This window comes from Nerophis lumbriciformis, linkage group LG02 (genome assembly GCF_033978685.3).
Source record: "Nerophis lumbriciformis linkage group LG02, RoL_Nlum_v2.1, whole genome shotgun sequence".
NCBI lineage: Eukaryota > Metazoa > Chordata > Actinopteri > Syngnathiformes > Syngnathidae > Nerophis > Nerophis lumbriciformis.
Window position 1 is genome coordinate 59,003,383 of NC_084549.2, and position 24,586 is coordinate 59,027,968.

The window sequence follows — 24,586 nt, forward strand, 5'->3', positions numbered from 1 at the left end:
GACGCTACAATAGACACCCCCGCTAACCCCACACAACTCAACCTCTTCATGCTCTCTCAGGGAGAGCATGTCCCAAATTCCAAGCTGCTGTTTTGAGGCATGTTAAAAAAAAAGCACTTTGTGATGTCAATAATAAATATGGCAGTGCCATGTTGGCATTTTTTTTCCATAACTTGTGTTGATTTATTTTGGAAAACCTTGTTCCATTGTTTAATGCACCCAGCGGGGCATCACAACAAAATTAGGCATAATGTGTTCATTCCACGACTGTATATATTGGTATCGGTTGATATCGGAAACGGTTATTATGAGTTGGACAATATCAGAATATCGGATATCGGCAAAAAAGCCATTATCGGACATCTCTATATATAATAGTGTTGTCCCGATACCAATTTTTTGGTACCGGTACCAAAATTATTCGATACTTTTCGGTACTTTTCTAAAAAAAAAAAGGGGACCACAAAAAATTATTATTGGCTTTATTTTAACTAAAAATCTTACGGTACATTAAACATATGTTTCTTATTGCAAGTTTGTCCTTAAATAAAATAGTGAACATACATTGTCTTTTATTACTAAGTAAGCAAACAAAGGCTCCTAATTTAGTCTGCTGACATTTGCAGTAACATATTGTGTTATTTTCCATTCTATTATTTTGTCAACATTATTAAGGACAAGCGGTAGAAAATGAATTATTCATGTACTTGTCCATTTACTGTTAATATCTGCTTAATTTCTCTTTTAAAATGTTCTATCTACACTTCTGTTAAAATGTAATAATCACTTATTCTTCTGTTGTTTGATACTTTACATTAGTTTTGGATGATACCACAAATTTGGGTATCGATCTGATACCAAGTAGTTACAGGATCATACATTGGTCATATTCAAAGTCCTCATGTGTCCAGGGACATATTTCTTTAGTTTATAAACATAATATGAATTTTAAAAAAACGAAAGAAAAGGTTGTGATGCCGAAAAATAGATGTAATCATAGTAGTATCGACTAGATACGCTCCTGTATTTAGTATCATTACAGTAGATGTTAGGTGTAGATCCACCAATGGCGTTTGTTTACCTTTTGATGCCGGTGAGCTACGGTTTAGCTATTCCTCGTCCTGCAGGGATGATACTTGTAAGAAACGTATTTTATTTGTCACCATGGAGGCGAGGATTAGTGATTTAGAAGTAGCCAAAACACTGCCGACTGGGGCTGGACTTTAGCCACTGGCTCACTATCCATGTCATAAAGCACCTCTTCCTGTGGCCAATTCAGTGTTATAACTTCACCTTTATCGTTAGTTTTTAAGCCAAAATGCATCCGTTCTCCCTTTTCCTATTATTTATTTATCCAACAAAATGCTGCAGGCCAACAAAACTGTTAATGTAATATTTTTTGCATGGTCAGATAGTTCTCAAGTTTAAAAGACACGCAATTGTACGCAGTATATGTAATTTTTATGTCACAATTGAAAGAACAAATACATTTGGTAAGAAAAAGTAAGCGATTTATTAATGCACATTATTTCCAAGGCTTTCACATAAAATGATGTGGCAGGCCACAGCTGGCCCCCGGGCCTTGAGTTTGACACCGGTGCCCTTTTCAAACAATGATGCGTGATCACAGGCTGTTTTAGAGCAACACATTTATTCGGTGGGACGTCTGTAAAAAGTGGCGTCAGCTTTATTCCGTGCGGTCTGAACAGGTCGTACGCGGATGTGGAAATGCTGATCACTGCAACGGTCGTCAACAAGCGCCCAAACTAAGGTTTCAGCGCTTCATTACTAATTCATAAAATGGCATTTAGAAAACCGCATGCTCACACATAAAAAGAGTGAATACTTGCTGCCTGGAAACCAGAGGCTGTATGTGCACTTAGGGCCTGATGTACTAAGATTCTAAATAAGTGTGTGTAAAATAAAAACTGTAATTTCAACAATTAGTGGGCGTGTTGCAGGCAATCTATCAATACTCCGTGGGTAATAGTTCAAAGTGATACACACTGGTCTTCCCGATGTCACCATGGAGAAACGCATTTACTACATGACATCATCCTCCGACTTGCACACGTTTTGCTATGTTGTGGAACATGCAGCACACAACTGTATTCCGTGACACCTTTTCCGGGCTGTTGGAAGCTCCTCCAGTACAGAAACGACTTTTAGCACGCCAAAAGGGCGCTCTGTGCCTAAAACACCCGCAGTAACTGCGATGGTGCGCTGGAATGATTTAGACTAGAGATGTCCGATAATATCGGACTGCCGATATTATCGGCCGATAAATGCTTTAAAATGTAATATCGGAAATTATCGGTATCGGTTTCAAAAAGTAAAATGTATGACTTTTTAAAACGCCGCTGTGTACACGGACGCAGGGAGAAGTACAGAGCGTCAATAAACCTTAAAGGCACTGCCATTGCGTGCCGGCCCAATCACATAATATCTACGACTTTTCACACACACAAGTGAATGCAAGTCATACTTGGTCAACAGCCATACAGGTCACACTGAGGGTGGCCATATAAACAACTTTAACACTGTTACAAATATGCGCCACACTGTGAACCCACACCAAACAAGAATGACAAACACATTTCGGGAGAACATCCGCACCGTAACACAAGATAAACACAACAGAACATATACCCAGAACCCCTTGCAGCACTAACTCTTCCGGGACGCTACAATATACACCCCCCGCTACCCCCTACACTCCCCCCATCTCAACCCCGCCCCACCTAAACCTCCTCATGCTCTCTCTCAGGGAGAGCATGTCCCAAATTCCAAGCTGCTGTTTTGAAGCATGTTAAAAAAAAGAATGCACTTTGTGACTTCAATAATAAATATGGCAGTGCCATGTTGGCATTTTTTTTCCATAACTTGAGTTGATTTATTTTGGAAAACCTTGTTACATTGTTTAATGCATCCAGCGGGGCATCACAACAAAATTAGGCATAATAATGTGTTAATTCCACGACTGTGTATATCGGTATCGGTTGATATCGGAATCGGTAATTAAGAGTTGGACAATGTCGGAATATCGGCAAAAAAGCAATTATCGGACATCTCTAGTTCAAAGTGGTGCAGACTGGTCTTTTGAAGTGAGTTTTTTGCATGTACTACCGGATGTCACCATGGAGAAACGCATTTACTGCATGACATCATGCTCCGACTTGCAGCGTTTTGCTATGTTGTGGAACATGCAGCACACAACTGTATTCCGTGACACCTTTTCCTGGGCTGTTGGAAGCTCCTCCAGTACAGAAACGACTTTTAGCATGCCAAAGGGGCGCTCGGTGCCTAAAACACCCGCAGTAACTGCGATGGTGCGCTGGAATGACTTAGACTAGAGATGTCCGATAATATCGGACTGCCGATATTATCGGCCGATAAATGCTTTAAAATGTCATATCGGAAATTATCGGTATCGGTTTCAACCTCCCGATTTTCCTGGGAGACTCCCTAATTTCAGTGCCCCTCCCGAAAATCTCCCGGGGCAACCATTCTCCCGATTTCCAACCGGACAACAATATTGGGGGCGTGCCTTAAAGGCACTGCCTTTAGCATCCTCTGCAACATGTCGTCATGTCCGCTTTTCCTCCATACAAACAGCGTGCCGGCTCAGTCACATAATATTTACGGCTTTTACACACACATAAGTGAATGCAAGGCATACTTGGTCAAAAGCCATACAGGTCACACTGAGGGTGGCCATATAAACAACTTTAACATTGTTACAAATATGCGCCACACTGTGAACCCACACCAAACAAGAATGACAAACACATTTCGGGAGAACATCCGCACCGTAACACAACATAAACACAACAGAACAAATACCCAGAAACCCTTGCAGCACTAACTCTTCCGGGACGCTACAATACACCCCCCCTCATCTCCCGAATTCGGAGGTCTCAAGGTTGGCAAGTATGCTCTAGTATACTCTGGACTGAAGCTGTGTGCCTTCATTGTTTTTGTAGCTGTTGTTTTGAGGCATGTTTAAAAAAAAAAATAATGCACTTTGTGAAAGTCAAAGTATAGTATTTCCCATAGATGTAGTGGGTATTAGGATTATCTCAGGGAGAGCATGTCCCAAATTCAAAGCTGCTGTTTTGAGGCATGTTAAAAAAATAATGCACTTTGGCAGTGCCATGTTGGCACTTTTTTCCATAATTGGAGTTGAAGTTGTTCTCTTATTTTGGAAAACCTTGTTTTTGATTGAGACTTGTATTAGTAGATTGCACAGTACAGTACATATTCCGTACAATTGACCACTAAATGGTAACACCCGAATAAGTTTTTCAACTTGTTTAAGTCGGGGTCCACGTTAATCAATTCATGGTAAAGTTACATTGTTTAATGCATCCAGCGGAGCATCACAACAAAATTAGGCATAATAATGTGTTAAATTCCACGACTATATATATCGGAATCGGTAATTAAGAGTTGGGCAATATCGGAATATCGGATATCGGCAAAAAAGCCATTATCGGACATCTCTAATTAGAACTATATGCTACTTTGTGTTAGAATTGGAGCAGAGGATGCATGTGTATGTACGAGCCAGTCTACCCCACAACAAGAGGATAGAGAAAAAGCAGGAGCTTATTGACTACAGCGCGGACAACAATGGCGGACTCGCACAAAACTCTTCGGGTGAATTACTACTATATATAAAAATATCTGCAGACATCACAACTGTGGAAAAACGTCACTATTGGGGCAAATTCCAAACGGCTCGTTTGGAGGGAGATATGAAGGAAGCCAATGGTTTGATTTCACACTGGAGTGGCGTGACTCAGACGGTGAAGCTGCCGGCCAGAAACTTGAGCGTTCCTGGTTCGAATCCAGCTTTCGACATCCTAGTCACTGCTGTTGTGTCCTTGGGCAAGACACTGCACCCACACTTGGTGTAAATGTAGCTTAATGTCGATAATGGGTTTCTCAATGTTAAGTGCTTTTAGAATCAGAATCAGAATCAGCTTTATTGTCATTACGCAAGGTAACGAGATTGAGGCCATTCCATACAGTGCGATGTGTGCATGCTAGAAAAAAAAAAAAAAAAAGCACATAAATATAATTCACTAAACATTTTCGGGAGTTCTGCAGATCTAAAATAAACAAAAACAGGTCCCAATAGGTACGAAAAGTTGTTTTTGCATAATAATAGGTCCCTTTTAACACATGCAAATCTTTAAAGGCCTACTGAAACCCACTACTACCGACCACGCAGTCTGATAGTTTATATATCAATGATGAAATCTTAACATTGCAACACATGCCAATACGGCCGGGTTAGCTTACTAAAGTGCAATTTTAAATTTTGCGCAAAATATCCTGCTGAAAACGTCTCGGTATGATGACGTCAGCGCGTGACGTCACGGATTGTGGAGGACATTTTGGGACAGAATGGTGTCCAGCTATTAAGTCGTCTGTTTTCATCGCAAAATTCCACAGTATTCTGGACATCTGTGTTGGTGAATCTTTTGCAATTTGTTCAATGAACAATGGAGACAGCAAAGAAGAAAGCTGTAGGTGGGAAACGGTGTATTGCGGCAGGTGTTGTGCCGGATAACGCACCCCCGCCGTAGAATGCACCCCCTGACTGGTGTGCCGGATAACACAGCCGGTGTTTCATAGTTTACATTCCCGAAAGATGACAGTCAAGCTTTACCATTGGCCTGTGGAGAACTGGGACAACAGAGACTCTTACCAGGAGGACTTTAAGTTGGATACATAGACGCGGTACCGTGAGTACGCATGCAGCTGCGGCTTCCAAACATTTGATCGCTTGCCCGTACGTGCGTGCCGCTATGTGCATGTCATGTACGTAACTTTGGGGACTTTGGGGAAATATATGTGCTGTATGAACTTTGGGGAGGTGAACGCTACTTTGGGCTGTGGGATTGAGTGTGTTGTGCAGGTGTTTGAGTTGTATTGGCGGGTTATATGGACGGGAGGGGGGAGGTGTTTGTTATGCGGGATTAATTTGTGGCATATTAAATATAAGCCTGGTTGTGTTGTGGCTAATAGAGTATATATATATATATATGTATTGTGTTTATTTACTGTTTTAGTCATTCCCAGCTGAATATCAGGTCCCACCCGCCTCTCACAGCATCTTCCCTATCTGAATCGCTCCCACTGCCCTCTAGTCCTTCACTCTCACTTTCCTCATCCACAAATCTTTCATCCTCGCTCAAATTAATGGGGAAACCGTCACTTTCTAGGTCAGAATCGCTCTCGCTGCTGGTGGCCATGATTGTAAACAATGTGCAGATGTGAGGAGCTTCACAACCTGTGACGTCACGCTACTCGTCTGCTACTTCCGGTACAGGCAAGGCTTTTTTTATCAGCGACCAAAAGTTGCGAACTTTATCGTCGATGTTCTCTACTAAATCCTTTCAGCAAAATATGGCAATCCATCCATCCATTTTCTACCGCTTATTCCCTTCGGGGTCGCGGGGGGCGCTGGAGCCTATCTCAGCTACAATCGGGCGGAAGGCGGGGTACACCCTGGACAAGTCGCCACCTCATCACAGGGCCAACACAGATAGACAGACAACATTCACACTCACATTCACACACTAGGGCCAATTTAGTGTTGCCAATCAACCTATCCCCAGGTGCATGTCTTTGGAGGTGGGAGGAAGCCGGAGTACCCGGAGGGAACCCACGCAGTCACGGGGAGAACATGCAAACTCCACAAAGAAAGATCCCGAGGCCGGGATTGAACTCACGACTACTCAGGACCTTCGTATTGTGAGGCAGACGCACTAACCCCTCTTCCACCGTGCTGCCATAAATATGGCAATATCGCGAAATAATCAAGTATGACACATAGAATGGACCTGCTATCCCTGTTTAAATAAGAAAATCGCATTTCAGTAGGCCTTTAATAGAGCAGGCCTTGAGCTCTGTACATAACGCACACACGTACACACATGACAACAAATAAGGCGATGAGATGGTGCGTGCCGTCTCGCGGTACCTGGCGTCTGCCTCGCTGTAATACTCTCTGGCGACGATGTCCTCGAAGAGCTCGCCGCCGGTGACGCTGCGCACAGAGGAGACCGTCAGTCTGTGCTTGTGAGTGTAATGGTGTGGTGAACGTGCGCGCTTACAGGTCAAAGATGAGGTAATGGAAACCTTCCTCTGAGATGCTGTCATGGAGTCGCACTAGTGAGTGGGAAATAGGACACAGCTAATATTGAAAAGTCGATAAGGTGAAAATCCTCAAATAAGTCATCTTCTATTGTGTGGTAAACAGGAACCACGTAATATGACAGAGATGACAGGACGCCTTAGAATAAAAATACATGTGTTCATTTCCTACCATCATGTCCTGTTCCTGCAAGAGACTTACTCACCAATGTTTGGATGCTTGAGCAGACGACAGATTCTTGCCTCTCGCTCCAATTTCTGGTGATCTGAAGGAAGAGAAAGGAAGCAGATGGGAAACTTTGTTAAGGGACTGAAGCAATGGGGGTTTGACTTCCAGGAAACTGGAACAAAAGGAAGCCTATATTAGTAAGTCACAAGAACATATGGTATGATAAACATATGGTCTCAAATAGGGATGTCTGATAACATCGGACTGCTGATATTATCTGCCGATAAATGCTTTAAAATGTAATATCGGAAATTATCGGTATCGGTTTCAAAATTATCGGTATCGGTTTCAAAAAGTAAAATGAAAGACTTTTTAAAACGCAGCTGTGTACACGGACACCGACGTAAGAAGAAGTACAGAGCGCCAATAAACCTTAAAGGCACTGCCTTTGCGTGCCGGACAAGTCACATAATATCTACGGCTTTTGACACGCTCACAAGTGAATGCAATGCATACTTGATCAAGAGCCATACAGGTCACACTGAGGGTGGCCATATAAACAACTTTAACACTGTTACAAATATGCGCCACACTATGAACCCACACCAAACAAGAATGACAAACACATTTCGGGAGAACATCCGCACCGTAACACAACATAAACACAACAGAACAAATACCCAGAACCCCTTGCAGCACTAACTCTTCCGGGACGCTACAATATACACCCCCCGCTACCCCTACCCCCCCACCTCAACCTCCTAATGCTCTCTCAGGGAGAGCATGTCCCAAATTCCAAGCTGCGGTTTTGAGGCATGTTAAAAAAAAATAATGCACTTTGTGACTTCAATAATAAATATGGCAGTGCCATGTTGACACTTTTTTTCCATAACTTGAGTTGAAGTTGTTCTCTTATTTTGGAAAACCTTGTTACATTGTTTAATGCATCCAGCGGGGCATCACAACAAAATTAGGCATAAGATTGTGTTAATTCCACAACTGCATATATCGGTATCGGTAATTAAGAGTTGGACAATATCGGAGTATCGGGGAAAAAGCCATTATCGGACATCTCTAGTCTCAAATTATAGACCTGTGTCTCTACTACCTCAATTTGCAAACATTCTTGAGAAATTATTTGTAAATAGACTTGATAAGTTCATTGACAAACATGAGCTACTGAATGATCATCAGTATGGGTTCAGGAGTAATCGATCTGCATCCCAAGCAGTGATGGACTTTGTAGAAAACATAGCGACAGCAATAGAAAAAAAAGCAACACACCATTGGTGTATTTATTGACTTATGTCGAGCTTTTGACACAATCAATCATTCCTTACTTCTGCAAAAATTGGAAAACTATGGCATAAGAGGTGTTTCACAACAGTGGTTAAGTAGTTATTTAAGTACAGTATTTTTCAGACTACAAGTCGCAGTATTTTTTCATAGTTTGGCCGGGCTCCAGTGCGACTTATATATGTTTTTTTCCTTCTTTATTATGCATTTTCGGCAGGTGCGACTTATACTCCGGTGCGACTTATACTGCGAAAAATACGGTAATAGATCTCAATATGTGGAAATTAATAAAAATAAATCACAGCCAAGAAGAGTAACTTGTGGGGTTCCACAAGGCTTGGTATTGGGACCTAAGTTACTCATACTTTATTTAAATGATATTTGTTCAGTATCTAATAAATTTAAATGTATTATGTTTGCAGATGATACAAATGTATATTGTTCAGGAGAAGACTTGAAGGAAGTGTTGAGGATAATAGAGGTTGAGTTGCTTCAGCTAAAAAAATGGTTTGATATTAATAAATGATAAGAAAACTGAATTTATGGTGTTTAGTGGTGCAAGGACAAATTGTGAAGCAAAATTAAAATTAAATCAAGTGGAAATTGATAGAGTACATGAAACTAAATTCTTGGGAATGATATTGATCATAAATTAGGTTGGAAATCACATATTGAATATATAAAGGGAAAAATATCCAAATCCATTGCTATTCTTTATCAAGTAAGACACATGTTGAATAAGAAATGTCTGCTTATGTTATATTATTATTTTATTTTTCCATATTTAACATATGGTGTTGAAGTTTGGGGAAATGTTTATAAAACAAACATAGACTCAATAATTGAACTTCAAAATAAGGGTAATTAGAATACACAAATCGTGCGACTATGAACCTACCAATCCATTATTTATAAGTTCCAATGTGTTAAAATTTTCAGATATTGTGTTTTTTTAAATAATGGAAATTATGTGTTGAGTAAAAAACAACAGCCTAAGTTGGTAGAGTGGCTGTGCCAGCAATCGGAGGGTTGCTGGTTACTGGGGTTCAATCCCCACCTTCTACCATCCTAGTCACGTCCGTTGTGTCCTTGGGCAAGACACTTCACCCTTGCTCCTGATGTCTGCTGGTTAGCACCTTGCATGGCAGCTCCCGCCATCAGTGTGTGAATGTGTGTGTGAATGGGTGAATGTGGAAATACTGTCAAAGCGCTTTGAGTACCTTGAAGGTAGAAAAGCGCTATACAAGTATAACCCATTTATCATTTATTTGTATTCTTAGGTTATTTAAATTAAAAGGAGAAAACTATAATTTACGGGGGATATTGATTTTTGAAATATGTAAAGTAAGAAGGAATACAAAATACAAATGTATTTCAGTTTTAGGAGTTAAATGGTGAAACAAGCTCATTGATGAGTTGAAGACGTGTAGTTCTTTGTTAAGGTTTAAGAAAGCCTTGAAAGGTGAAATAATAGAAAATTATAAAATATAGCAACGATTACTTTCATCCCATTAATTGTAATTGAATGTATAGGAGAGGCATTCGGTCATTCTTTTTCTTTTCTTTTTGTGTGTAAATGTGTATGATTGTTAAGGGACTATCATACACATGATTGTCCCTTAACAAAGATCCAGTGTGCTTCCAGTTCAAAGATGGCTCACCAGGTCATTCAACAATATAATATAATTTAATTATATAAATGTGTAATTTGTGCTGTTAAAATGATCACACAAAATGGTTGATTATGATTATATGACCAAAATAAACTCATTTCATTCAACATAAAAGTTCAGTGCATCCACCCATTGAAGTTCACGGTAAAGAGGAAAGCAGATCCAACAACACAATTTGGTTTTCTCATATCCTATATTTTTACATCTATTTCCATTTTCCTGCAGCTGTCATGGACAGACGTTCCAATAGGTCCAGATTGTCTACCCTAAAACGATGTTCCCTAACCATAGGGCTGGGGTCGTCCAAAAATAAGTGAAGTGAATTATATTTATATAGCGCTTTTCTCTAGTGACTCAAAGCGCTTTACATAGTGAAACTCAACATCTGTTAGATTTTTAAACCAATGTGGGTGGCACTGGGAGCAGGTGGGTAAAGTGTCTTCCCCAAGGACACAACGGCAGTGACTAGGATGGCAGAAGCGGGGATCGAACCTGGAACCCTCAAGTTGCTGGCACGGCCACTCTACCAACCGAGCTATACCGCCCCTGTAAATATCCTCTTTCTTAGATGTGGTCCATATGGGGCGCTTGTAATACACTTGTTCACCACTTGTGGCAGTAATGACAATATCAAACAAACAGAAGAAGTCTGGCGCTGGTCATATAAGTTTCTTAAGTGCTAAAATGATGACTAAAGACGTGAAGTTGTATTTTCATTTGCACTTAAATTGTATTAACAGTTTAGTTACACAAATTCATAATTAATCTATAATTTATTTATTTTAGCACAGCCTAATTGCATGTAAATGTATGTTTTGTCGGTTATTTAAGACTCCCTTCTTATACAGTATATTTGGTTAGTACTTATTTTTCTAATTAGCCTGACATAAGCCTAAGGTTTATGTGTTAAATAATGATTTGCGTGATTAAAACATGTGTAGGTAAGATACATTTATTGAATATGATTTAAAATCAAGAGTAAGATTACTAACACAGTGTCGATATTTGAGTGGGCATGTTGGGTCAAAACTCCTGGAGTACTTCATGGATTCATTCAATTGAGCAATTGGATAAAACACACTTTGTTATTTATAAATAAATAAATACACATGCATGCATACATAGTATCCAGTGTTTCCCACACATTCATTTATTTGTGGCGGCCCGCCACAAAAGAATTACGTCCGCCACAAATTGATTTTTCGGCTTTTGACTCGCTCGACCGCTCATAAAAGCAATGGGACTGTCTGTGAATGTTGCTTGTAGTTACAACTCCGGTGCAGTAGGTGGCGGTAGCCTACTATGCATTGTAACTCCGCCAATAGCACTTAATTCACCTGGTGGGCCAGAAGAAGAAGAAGAAGAAGAAGAACAAGAAGAAGAAGAGGGACAGACGGGATCAAAATACGAGGGTAATATAGGTTATAAGTAGATAGGTTATAGCTGCATCGCTCGCGGCTCGTCATATATTTAACGTTAATCCGCGATTTCACCGAGCGTTTCACTGACGGTGAGCAGCCTGACGCTGCTTCATTAACACCGCCGCTGTTTGACTTCGGGGTCCGGGGCAGACGCACGTAGTAACAGTCACGTGTTATCAGAGGTGGGTAGTAACGCGCTACATTTACTCCGTTACATCTACTTGAGTAACTTTTGGGATAAATTGTACTTCTAAGAGTAGTTTTAATGCAACATACTTTTACTTTTACTTAAGTATATTTATAGAGAAGGAACGCTACTTTTACTCCGCTACTTTTATCTACATTCAGCTCGCTACTCGCTACTAATTTTTATCGATCTGTTAATGCACGCTTGGTTTGTTTTGGTCTGTCAGACAGACCTTCAAAGTGCCTGCCTTACTGGTGACGTTTCACTTCGTTCCACCAATCAAATGTAGTCACTGGTGACGTTGGACCAATCAAACAGAGCCAGGTGGTCACATGACCTGACTTAAACAAGTTGAAAAACGTATTGGGGTGTTACCATTTAATGGTCAATTGTACGGAATATGTACTGTACTGTGCAATCTACTAATAAAAGTTCCAATCAATCAATCAAAAGTGTGAAGGAAAAAAGATACTTTTTTATTTCAACCGTACATCCCGTCAAAAGCCTAAAGACTGACTGCACAGTTCCTGTCTTCACAATAAAAGTGCCGCTCCATCGCGCCTGCGCTTTCAAAATAAGAGTCTCCGAAAGCCAGCGCAAACAAGCTAGCAAGCTAAGGAGTTTGATGCCAATATATTTCTTCTAAAGTGTATAAAAATGAATATGGAAGCTGTACAAATAAGATGTCAAAAACCCACCACTTTCATGTGGTATTAGACAGAAAGGAGGAACTTTTCTTCTCCTCCATTTGAAAACGTGGACGTTATCATCACTACTGTCTGATTACAATCAACGCAAGTCATCAGAATCAGGTAATACACCAACTTATATTCTAGTCTTCATGAAAGAAAGGAATCTATATGTTAAACATGCATGTATATTCATTAAAACATCTTTAACATGTAAACAAAAACAGCAAAATAAATACATATAAATGATATACTGTATATATCAATGTATATGTATGTGTATATATATATATATATATATATATATATATATATATATATATATATACATATATATATATATATACATATATATATATATATATATATATATACATATATATATATATATATATATATGTGTGTGTGTATGTTACTCATCAGTTACTCAGTACTTGAGTAGTTTTTTCACAACATACTTTCTACTTTTACTCAAGTAAATATTTGGGTGACTACTCCTTACTTTTACTTGAGTAATAAATCTCTAAAGTAACAGTACTCTTACTTGAGTACAATTTCTGGCTACTCTACCCACCTCTGCGTGTTATCATACCGACGAGCTAACGTGTCCAGGTTATAACCCTGTTGTTAATAAACACACGTGGACTGAAGCTAAATTGTCCACTGTCCACTGCAGCATGTGAATGCAATGAAAAGAATAAAATCTGAGCCAACCAGCTGTTAAAATGTTGTCCAAGTTAATGTTTTGGCCATTAAAGGCCCTTCATTTCAAGATTTCAACTGTGATCGGGCTTTAAACAGGTGGCTGACCTGTTCAGATGGGTGTAACTGCTACTGGTCAAATAATGTGAAATAGCATTTAATTTTACATGTATGCCATGCCATTTAAATGCAATTATAGATAATAATAATAATAATAATAATAATAATAATAATAATAATAAATACTGTGTAGTGTTGTAAATAGTCAACAGGAAGAATTTTAGTAAGATATAAGCCATGAGCACTACACAGCCAGAAAAAAACCTAGGCAGGACAAGTAAAAATATTGGGGCAAGTAGATTTGAGAAGTCGGGCAAGTAGAAAAAAACCTTAACGTTGAACCCTGCATGTGTTGAGCTGCTGCCGCTTAAGGTTAGACGGCACTATACATAGAGCGCTTCTGCTCGTTAGTAATAAATTCTAATGTTGGATGTTCACTCCTTCACACAGATGAGTATAGAAAAATATTTTCAACGGCCGAAAAGGGCTGGGACTTGGAGAGGAGGTAGGCCTACAGTCCGGACCACAGGTGCTACCTGTTCAGCAGCAGGAGGAGGAGGTTGACTGACTGTGACTCTGCCTCTGTTTCACTTTATGTTGCTGGTAATAATATGGTTGTAGTAGTAGGCTAAAGTTAAATTATTTAGTATTCACTAATTAAAGGGGCAGAGCTTTAAGAGACATTTTAGCTTTTATATTTTATAAGATATATTTTTTGTAAGAACCACAATTAATAAATATATTTCAGTGAATCACTAATTGTTCAAATCTGTATATAAATATGTACATACAATGTTGTAATTATATTCCAACTCCGCGTTCTTCTTGGTCATGCCGCTGCCGCCGCCACCCCCCGACCACACCACCACAAATAGATGCCTGTCCTGTGGGAAACACTGCATACACATATATATACCGTATTTTTCGGACTATAAGTCGCTCCGGAGTATAAGTCGCACCGGCCGAAAATGCATAATAAAGAAGGAAAAAAACATAAGTCGCACTGGAGTATAAGTCGCATTTTTGGGGAAATTGATTTGATAAAACCCAACACCAAAAATAGACATAAATAAAGAATAGTGAACAACAGGCTGAATAAGTGTACGTTATATGATGGATAAATAACCAACTGAGAACGTGCCTGGTATGTTAACGTAACATATTATGGTAAGAGTCATTCAAATAACTATAACATATAGAACATGCTATACGTTTACCAAACAATCTGTCACTCCTAATCGCTAAATCCCATGAAATCTTATACGTCTAGTCTTTTACGTGAATGAGCTAAATAATATTATTTGATATTTTACGGTAATGTGTTAATAATTTCACACATAAGTCGCTCCTGAGTATAAGTCGCACCCCCGGCCAAACTATGAAAAAAATTGCGACTTATAGTCCGAAAAATACGGTATATAAAATATGTACTGTATATATATATATATATATATATATATATATATATATATATATATATATATATATATATATATATATATATATATATATACACACACAGTATATATATATATATATATATATATATATATATATATATATATATATATATATATATATATAATATATATCCATTTTCAACCACTTATCCCTTTTGGGGTTGCAGGGGGTGCTGGAGCCTATCTCAGCTGCAATCGGGCGGAAGGCGGGGTACACCATGGACAAGTCACCACCTCATCACAGGGCCAACACAGATAGACAGACAAATATATACAGTATATAACACACACACACACACACACACACACACACACACACACACACACACACACACACACACACACACACACACACACACACACACTGAACAAAAATATAAATGCAACATTTGTGTACACACAAAAGACATATTCCTCTTAAATATTGTTCACAAATCTGCCTTAAGGAGCGCTTCTTTGCCAAGATAATCCATCCCACCTGCCAGGTATGCCATATCAAGATGCTGATTAAACAGCATGATTATTGCACAGGTGTGCCTTAGGCAGCCCACAATAAAAGGGCAATCGGAAATGTGCAGTTTTATCACACAGCACAATGCCACAGATGTCGCAAGTTTTGAGGGAGCGTGCAGTTGGCAGGCTGACTGCAGGAATGTCCACCAGAGCTGTTGCCCGTTAATTGAATGTTCAATTCTCCCCAATACACTGTCAACAAAGGCATTTTAGAGAATTCGGCAGTTCATCCAACCGGCCGCAGACCACGTGTAACCACACCAGCCCAGGACCTCCACATGCAGCAGGTGCACCTCCATGATCATCTGAGACCAGCCACCCGGACAGCTGCTGCAACAATTGGTTAGCATAACCAAATAATTGTTGCACAAACTGTGACAACCCGTCTTAGGGAAGCTCATCTGCATGCTCGTCGTCATCTCGACTGCGGTTCGCCCTTAAGTTGGCAAATGCTCACATTGGATGGCATCTGGCACGTTGGAGAGGTGTTCGCTTTATGGATGAATCCAGGTTTTCACTGTTCAGGGCAGTTGGCAGACAGCGTGCGTGGCGTTGTGTGGGAGAGCGGTTTGCTGATGTCAACGTTGTGAATGGAGTGGCCCATGGTGGGGGTGGGGTTATGGTATGGGCAGGCGTGTTTTATGGACAACCAACGCAAACGCATTTTATTGACGGCATTTTGAATGCACAGAGATACCGTAACGAGATCCTGAGGCCCATTGTTGTGCCATTCACTCGAGACCATCACCTCATGACAAGGTCCCATGTTGGAAGGATCTGTACACAATTCCTGGAAGCTGAAAACATCCCAGTACGTTTGGGATGCTGTGGATCGGCGTATACGACAGCGTGTTCCACTTCCTGTCAATATCCAGCAACTTGGCACAGCCATTGAAGAGGAGTGGACCAACATTCCACAAGCCACAATCAACAACCTCATCAACTATGTCAGGGGTCGGCAACCCAAAATGTTGAAAGAGCCATATTGGACCAAAAATACAAAAACAAATCTGTCTGGAGCCGCAAAAAAATTAAAAGCCATATTACATACAGATAGTGTGTCATGAGATATAAATTGAATTAAGAAGACTTAAAGGAAACTAAATGACCTCAAATATAGCTACAAATGAGGCATAATGATGCAATATGTACATATAGCTGGCCTAAATAGCATGTTAGCATCGATTAGCTTGCAGTCATGCAGTGACCAAATATGCCCGATTAGCACTCCACACAAGTCAATAATATCAACGAAACTCACCTTTGTACATTTACGCACAACCTTAAAAGTTTGGTGGACAAAACGAGACCGAAAAAGAAGTGGCATAAAACACGTCCTAGAAAGTCGGAGAAAGTTATACATGTAAACAAACTACGGTGAGTTCAAGGACCGCAAAAATTAGTAGGACAAAACGGCGCTCGCCAAATACTCGAATCAGTGAAGCTGACAGTGTGCTTTATAACAATTAGGGAGGTTTGTGTCATGTTTGTCCTCCTACAGAAACCATATTAAAACAAAAAATATTTTTTTTCCCCCTCATCTTTTTCCATTTTTCATACATTTTTTAAAAAGCTCCAGAGAGCCACTAGGGCGGCGCTAAAGAGCCGCAGGCGGCTCTAGAGCCGCGGGTTGCCGACCCCTGAACTATGTCAAGGAGATGTGTTGCACTGCGTGAGGCAAATGGTGGTCACACCAGATACTGACTGCTTTTCTGACAACAGGATGCCAGAAAGACAAATAAACCAGGTTGGGGAGACACATAAGCTAAAAGGCTTGAAGCATTTGACTTTTGTTGAGCTTGCGCATGTAGAAGGACAGACGGAGGCATTTTGTGTACGTGTGTACACACACACACACCCACACACAGCCCCAAAAGGCTTTTTGCACTTAGTGAAATTAGTCTTGTGGGTGTGGCTTAAATATAATCATTGTCATGTTAATGATTCTAATGGCTGTCCCTGTGTGTGTGTGTGTGTGTGTGTGTGTGTGTGTGTGTGTGTGTGTGTGTGTGTGTGTGTGTGTGTGTGTGTGTGTGTGTGTGTGTGTGTGTGTGCGTGTGTGCGTGTGTGTGTGTGTTCCTAGCACATGGAGCATGGTGTCGATGGTCAAGTTCAGTGGACACCACACCATCGCCCACCAGCTGTCCCACCCCGGACAGATTGGCCGCTTACGTGGGTGAAGACATCTGTGTGGGTTTGTATTTGTTGTTGTTGTTGTTGTTTTGAGCGTGACAAGGATGGAGAGGCACTATAGACACCGCTATTAATCTCCTCCACCCTCCAGGCCCCGGCCCAGCCTTAGCAGAAATACTTGGACCAATTTGGGCAAGTCTTCTCTAATAGCATCACAACAAACATTTTGAATCCAAACAAGCCTGCAACATCCTCATCTGTAGAGAGCAAGACTGGATTTACACAGCAAAGGCTCACAATTAAGATTTTCTGTTGCTAATTGGCACAATTTGGGCATGCAAAACTCATTAAATCGTCAACAATACACGATGATGTAATACTGAACCAGTGAGGATAAGAGTCAGTTTGAGCCAATTGAACAGTGTGATCTCTAATAATTGTTATCTATTCATGTATCTGTGTGGTTGTTGACCTGAATTTTTGTGCATGTTTAAGGTGGTTTAAAGGGGAACATTATCACCAGACCTATGTAAGCGTCAATATATACCTTGATGTTGCAGAAAAAAGACCATATATTTTTTTAACCGATTTCCGAACTCTAAATGGGTGAATTTTGGCGAATTAAACGCCTTTCTATTATTCGCTCTCAGACAACGTGACGTCACATCGGGAAGCAATCCGCCATTTTCTCACTTTCGTCGGTGTGTTGTCGGAGGGTGTAACAACACCAACAGGGACGGATTCAAGTTGCACCAGTGGCCCAAAGATGCGAAAGTGGCAAGAAATTGGACGAAATTTGTTCAAAATACGAGGGTGTGGGGAAAGCCGACTTAATGGTCAGTCGTTTGTTCCGCACACTTTACCGACGAAAGCTATGCTACGACAGAGATGGCAACCGTCCCTTATGTCACCGAAGATGATCAAGAGAAGAATATCGACCCTAGCTTCCCTGGCCTGCTGACATCAACTCCAAAACTGGACAGATCAGCTTTCAAGAAAAGAGAGCGGATGAGGGTATGTCTACAGAATATATTAATTGATGAAAACTTTATTCATTACTCGCGGTTTTACGTAAATTATTATACATAAACTGTGTTTACCAACAATTTAGCTTAAAAACATTTATTTTTTTCAATCATTCGAGTACATTCGGGTAGTCTTGTGTAATGCAGTATTTTGTGTCTATTTAGGTATGGTTAACCTGAGTGCTGAAATCATGGAAAAATATATGTTCTTAGCACGCCTGAATTGGGCTGTCTGCACTCTCAGAGTGCATGTTGTTGCCAAATGTATTTCATACGCTGTAAACCTAGTTCATAGTTGTTAGTTTCCTTTAATGCCAAACAAACACATACCAATCGTTGGTTAGAAGGCGATCGCCGAATTCGTCCTCGCTTTCTCCCGTGTCGCTGGCTGTCGTGTCGTTTTCATCGGTTTCGCTTGCATACGGTTCAAACCGATATGGCTCAATAGCTTCAGTTTCTTCTTCAGTTTCTTCTTCAATTTCGTTTTCGCTACCTGCCTCCACACTACAACCATCCGTTTCAATACATGCGTAATCTGTTGAATCGCTTAAGCCGCTGAAATCCGAGTCTGAATCCGAGCTAATGTCGCTATAGCTTGCTGTTCTTTCCGCCATGTTTGTTTGTATTGGCATCACTGTGTGACGTCACAGGAAAATGGAAGGGTGTATATAACGATGGTTAAAATCAGGCACTTTGAAGCTTTTTTTAGGGATATTGCGTGATGGGTAAAATTTTGAAAAAAACTTCGAAAAATAAAATAAGCCACTGGGTACTGATTTTTAATGGTTTTAACCCTTCTGAAATTGTGATAATGTTCTCCTTTAAGGCGATTTCGGATATGGCAACATACCGTATTTTCCGGACCATAGGGCGCACCGCATTATAAGGCGCACTGCCAATGAATGGTCTATTTTCAAACTTTTTTCATATATATATATATATATATATATATATATATATATATATATAAGGCGCTCCGGATTATAGGGCACATTAAAGGAGTCATATATATTTTTTTTTTTTCTAAATTGAAAACACTTCTTTGTGGTCTCCATAACATGTAATGGTGGTTAGTTGGTCAAAATGTTGCATGGATTATGTTTTACAGATCATCTTCAAGCCGTTTTGTCCTACTTACGTGGCTCACCTTTGGCAGCGTCTTCTGCCCGTCATCTTTGTTGTAGCGGTGTAGCGTGCAAGGACGGGAGTGGAAGAAGTGTCAAAAGATGGCGCTAACTGTTTTAATGACATTCAGACTTTACTTCAATCAATAACGGAGCAGCATCTCCTCATCCGCCGGAAATGTATCCCGTGAAAAACCGTCCGACCGGAACTCTCTAATAACTAAAGTTCCTTGGGTGAATAATGTAAACTCACTACACCGGTATGTTTTAGCGCTTTCATGGCGAGTTTACTGACAGATATAAGTAAGAACTTTACACTACTTTATATTAGAAATGGCAACAGCGGAGAATGAATGTCACAAAAGAAGACAGAGAAAAAGAAGAAGCTTATCGACTACGGTGTCTCCATGGACTACAATGGCCGACGCGCAAAATCTTTCAGGACTTATGCAGATCCCAAATACAGATCAGCTGGTACCAGAAGGTAAGAAAAGTTGCTTTTGCATAATACTGCGAAACAAAACACCAGATAATATGTCTTACCTTATACACACACCATAATAATACTCCTATGTTGAAGCACAGTAAGGCTGAAACGACGCGTCGACGTAGTCGACGTCATCGGTTACGTAAATACGTCGACGTCGTTTTTATGCGTCGACGCGTCGCATATTTACGTCACACTGCCGTCATGGCGGAGCGCAAAGCAGACGATGTGAGCGGTGCGAGCGAGGGGAAAAAAGCACGCCAAAAGTCGTCAAAAGTGTGGGAGTATTTCAATAAACGGCCTTATAATGTTGTAGCGGCGAACAGCTGTCTCGTCAGCTGACGCGCGAGCTCGCAACCGTGGCTGTTTAGCAACCAGCCAAACCCCACTTAATAAAATTATATTTTATCTTAGAGCACATCCGCATCCCTATTCACCTAGGCAACCCCAGGAAATGTATATAATTCGGCATTATTTCGGCCAGTCGGCTTATATGATCAGAGCCGATCAGTTTACGTTCACGCGCAGGTATAACGCGGGGCGCTCCCGTCTCATCTGTTGGGGCACGAGCCCAGTAATTAGACCGCTGTGTCAAATCAAGGAGTACAAAAGACGCCAGCGCAGAGTGGAAAAAGGTTTAGTTCATTACAGATAACCAAGAGTTGTGCCAAAAGTATGTAAGATTTAATATTTCTCTTCGTGGGTGTGGCGCACTTGTTGCGCTGGTGAGATGGGGGGGGGAGTTGTGTGCATGTAGCGTGCTTAGTCTGGAGGCTAAATACACACAGTGTGTTATGTAACTGTTGTTTAGTGTTGATATTCTTTGCTTAGTTTGATAAATGTTGTAGCAGTTTGCTTCATCAGGAGGGTGAAGTCACTCAACTTCAAGTGTTGGATTTAACTGTGTTGGATCATTGGCTGCTGGTGAGGCAATAGAAAAAGGGGCATTTTTCTACCAGTAGACAGCGTTTAAGATTGAGTGTTTCACTGCTAAATTAATAATATATTTATATTGAATATGGATTTTAAATATGTATCTAAATAGGTGGTTAATTGGTTAGGTATTTATGTATTTGCATATTGGGTTTTCTGCTGCATTTATCTATTGTGTTTCTGGGTTTAAATGTATTTTATATGTATCTTGGTGCATTTATGTTGAGACAATTTATTTAAAATCTGTTTTAACTTAAAGGGAAAAGATGTGTCCATTTTCTTGGACTTGTTTAATGGTTAAGAGTTTGATAGCCTAATTAATAATTGTAAATTATGGTATTGATAATTGATTGATTTTTTACAGCATGTTTATCTTGTGGTGTTTTGTCCTTAAAGGTTTTTCACCTACTAAAGAAGCTAAAGGCTACTAAAGGCTACTAAAGACAGCTAATGACAGCTAAAGAAACTAAAGTCTACTAACACTGCTAAAGACTGCTAAAAAGACTAAAGAAGAAAAAAGAAGCTGTTTCTTCGTTGGAAAAACTGTTGCAAACTAAAGGAAAATAAAAGGAATAAGTAACTACGGTCTGGTCTTTTGAGTGAAATCCAGAAGCCACATTCAGCATTGGTACATCCCTTCAAGTGTGGGATAAGCACAGCGAAAAAAGCAAAACACTTGACAGTTGTTGTATGCACACTGTGTCGAGCGGAAATGGCCTATCATAGCAGCACAACGGCTATGAAGGAACATTTGAAAAGAAAACACCCGACAGCGTTCTTGCCATCACCATCAACTAGTCAATCGTCCGCGTGAGTATACGTTGTCATCATTACACAAAAACATGAATGTGTCATTTGTATCTGCGTTGTAAATTCATAAACTAAAACACTGTTTCGCTCTAAGAGGCGCGTTTGGCGTGCCTGTTCAGTGTTTACAATGACGCGCTCCTCTTTAACGCTAACGTTAACTAGTTATGCAAATACCTTTTACAACATTAACAGTTACATATACTATGTACAAACCAACAATTAACTTTCACTTTAATCATACTATCATTGTTTCGTTATTAAGCAAAATAAGCAATACTTTTACTTTTGTTGAAATGTTTACACTGTTACAGAATATTTCCTTTTGCACTTTTTTGTATTGGATGTTTATCTTTATTTTTGCACATTTTAAAGCAAAATAAGCAATACTTTTACTTTTGAAATGCTTATACTATTGCAGAATATTAAGATTTGCACTGGATGTTTACTTTTATATTTGCACATTAAAAAGCAAATAAGCTACTTTTAATTTTGTTAAATGTTAAAAGTTTTAAATGTTTACATTGTTACAGAATATTTTGTCATGTTGTTGTCAATGTTGACTGAGTGGCCATACTTTTTTTTTTGTAAATAAAAGTCATGCCTTTTGAAAAAACTGGCCAACATTTATTTTTTCATCTTCATTTTAAATTAAAAAAATAATCGGTAAAAGGAAAAATAATCTATAGATTAATCGAAAAAAATAATCTATAGATTAACCGATTAATCGAAAAAATAATCTATAGATTAATCGATAGAAAAATAATCGTTAGCTGCAGCCTTAAATAAATGATAAATGGGTTGCACTTGTATAGCGCTTTTCTACCTTCAAGGTACTCAAAGCGCTTTGACACTACTTCCACATTTACCCATTCACACACACATTCACACACTGATGGAGGGAGCTGCCATGCAAGGCGCTAACCAGCACCCATCAGGAGCAAGGGTGAAGTGTCTTGCTCAGGACACAACGGACATGACGAGGTTGGAACTAGGTGGGGATTGAACCAGGGACCCTCGGGTCGCGGACGGCCATTCTTCCACTGCGCCAGTAGCACAGTACAACCCATTAAGCGGTGCGGCTTCATACCTTACCAAAGTCGTACTAAAACATTTTGATAGATTTTTGACCGCCATGTGTAATGGTCTATATTTTCAATGGAACATATAAAATGTTGGTGTTGTTTACTTGAGTCATATTGCACTCCACGCATATCTCTTGTGTGTGACTGCCATTATATTGCAGTTTACACATATCTCTTATGTTTGACTGCCATCTACTGGTCACATTTATCATTTCACCATGTACCAAATAAAATAGCTTCAAGGTCGGTAAGCAAAACCAGAATTATTCCATACATTAGGCGCACCGGGTTATAAGGCGCACTGTCGAGTTTTGAGGGGGGAAAAAAGGATTTTAAGTGCGCCTTATAGTCCGAAAAATACGGTACATGTAAAGAGACAGTCAAAGAAATGTAGGCACTAAATAGGACCCGCAGTGTAAAACCTACTCCTCACAGTGAGGCAATGACTCACATGGAGGGATGTAACGATAAACGGCAATAATGATAACCGTGTTGAAACTCCAGACTGTTGCTATTACCGTTTTAAATTGAAATTTATCGGAAAACCGCATTTGATAACCACACATGGATGAATTTACAGCGCTAACTTAACTGCTAACATGAATAAAAGACACACATTAACGTATTTGACCATTTAAGGGGAACTGCGCTTAGTTTGGAATTTTGCCAATCATTCTCAATCCTTGTGTAAGACAAGAACACGTTTTTGTTTTTTTCATGCATTCTAACTAGTATATAAACATGAGCAAAAGTGTGCTTACAGTGGAGCCTATAGGAGTTGCTCTATTCTTCCTATAAAGCTCTTAAAGGGGAACATTATCACCAGACCTATGTAAGCGTCAATATATACCTTGATGTTGCAGAAAAAAGACCATGTATTTTTTTAACCGATTTCCGAACTCTAAATGGGTGAATTTTGGCGAATTAAACGCCTTTCTATTAAGTTAAAGTTAAGTTAAAGTACCAATGATTGTCACACACACACTAGGTGTGGTGAAATTTGTCCTCTGCATTTAACCCATCCCCTTGTTCACCCCCTGGGAGGTGAGGGGAGCAGTGGACTGCAGCGGTGCCGCGCCCGGGAATCATTTTTGGTGATTTAACCCCCAATTCCGACCCTTGATGCTGAGTGTCAAGCAGGGAGGTAACGGGTCCCATTTTTATAGTCTTTGGTATGACTCGGCCGGGATTTGAACTCACAACCTACCGATCTCAGGGCGGACTCTCTAACCACTAGGCCACTGAGTAGGTGTATTATTCGCTCTCGGAGCGATGACGTCACGTTGTGACGTCACATCGGGAAGCAATCCGCCATTTTCTCAAACACATTACAAACACCGAATCAAATCAGCTCTGTTATTTTCCGTTTTTTCGACTGTTTTCCGTACCTTGGAGACATCATGCCTCGTCGGTGTGTTGTCGGAGGGTGTAACAACACGAACAGGGACGGATTCAAGTTGCACCAGTGGCCCAAAGATGCGAAAGTGGCAAGAATTTGGACGGAATTTGTTCAAAATACGAGGGTGAGGGGAAAGCTGACGAAAATGGTCAGTCGTTTGTTCCGCACACTTTACCGACGAAAGCTATGCTACGGCAGAGATGGCAAGAATGTGTGGATATCCTGCGACACTCAAAGCAGATGCATTTCCAACGAT

At 40.1% G+C, this 24,586-nt stretch overlaps 1 protein-coding gene across 8 annotated transcripts in view; it reads right to left on the reverse strand.

Moving 5' to 3' along the window:
* camk2g2 (calcium/calmodulin-dependent protein kinase (CaM kinase) II gamma 2) overlaps positions 1–24,586 on the reverse strand; it is a 169,851-nt gene that overhangs the window by 83,902 nt on the left and 61,363 nt on the right. For all 8 annotated transcript variants that reach the window (XM_061965636.2, XM_061965628.2, XM_061965655.2 and 5 more), the window contains exons 3-5: positions 7,374–7,433; positions 7,128–7,182; positions 6,995–7,060 (exon numbers count right to left, since the gene is read on the reverse strand). In XM_061965636.2, the coding sequence (XP_061821620.1) occupies positions 6,995–7,060; positions 7,128–7,182; positions 7,374–7,433 (181 nt within the window). The remainder of the gene's footprint in view (positions 1–6,994; positions 7,061–7,127; positions 7,183–7,373; positions 7,434–24,586) is intronic.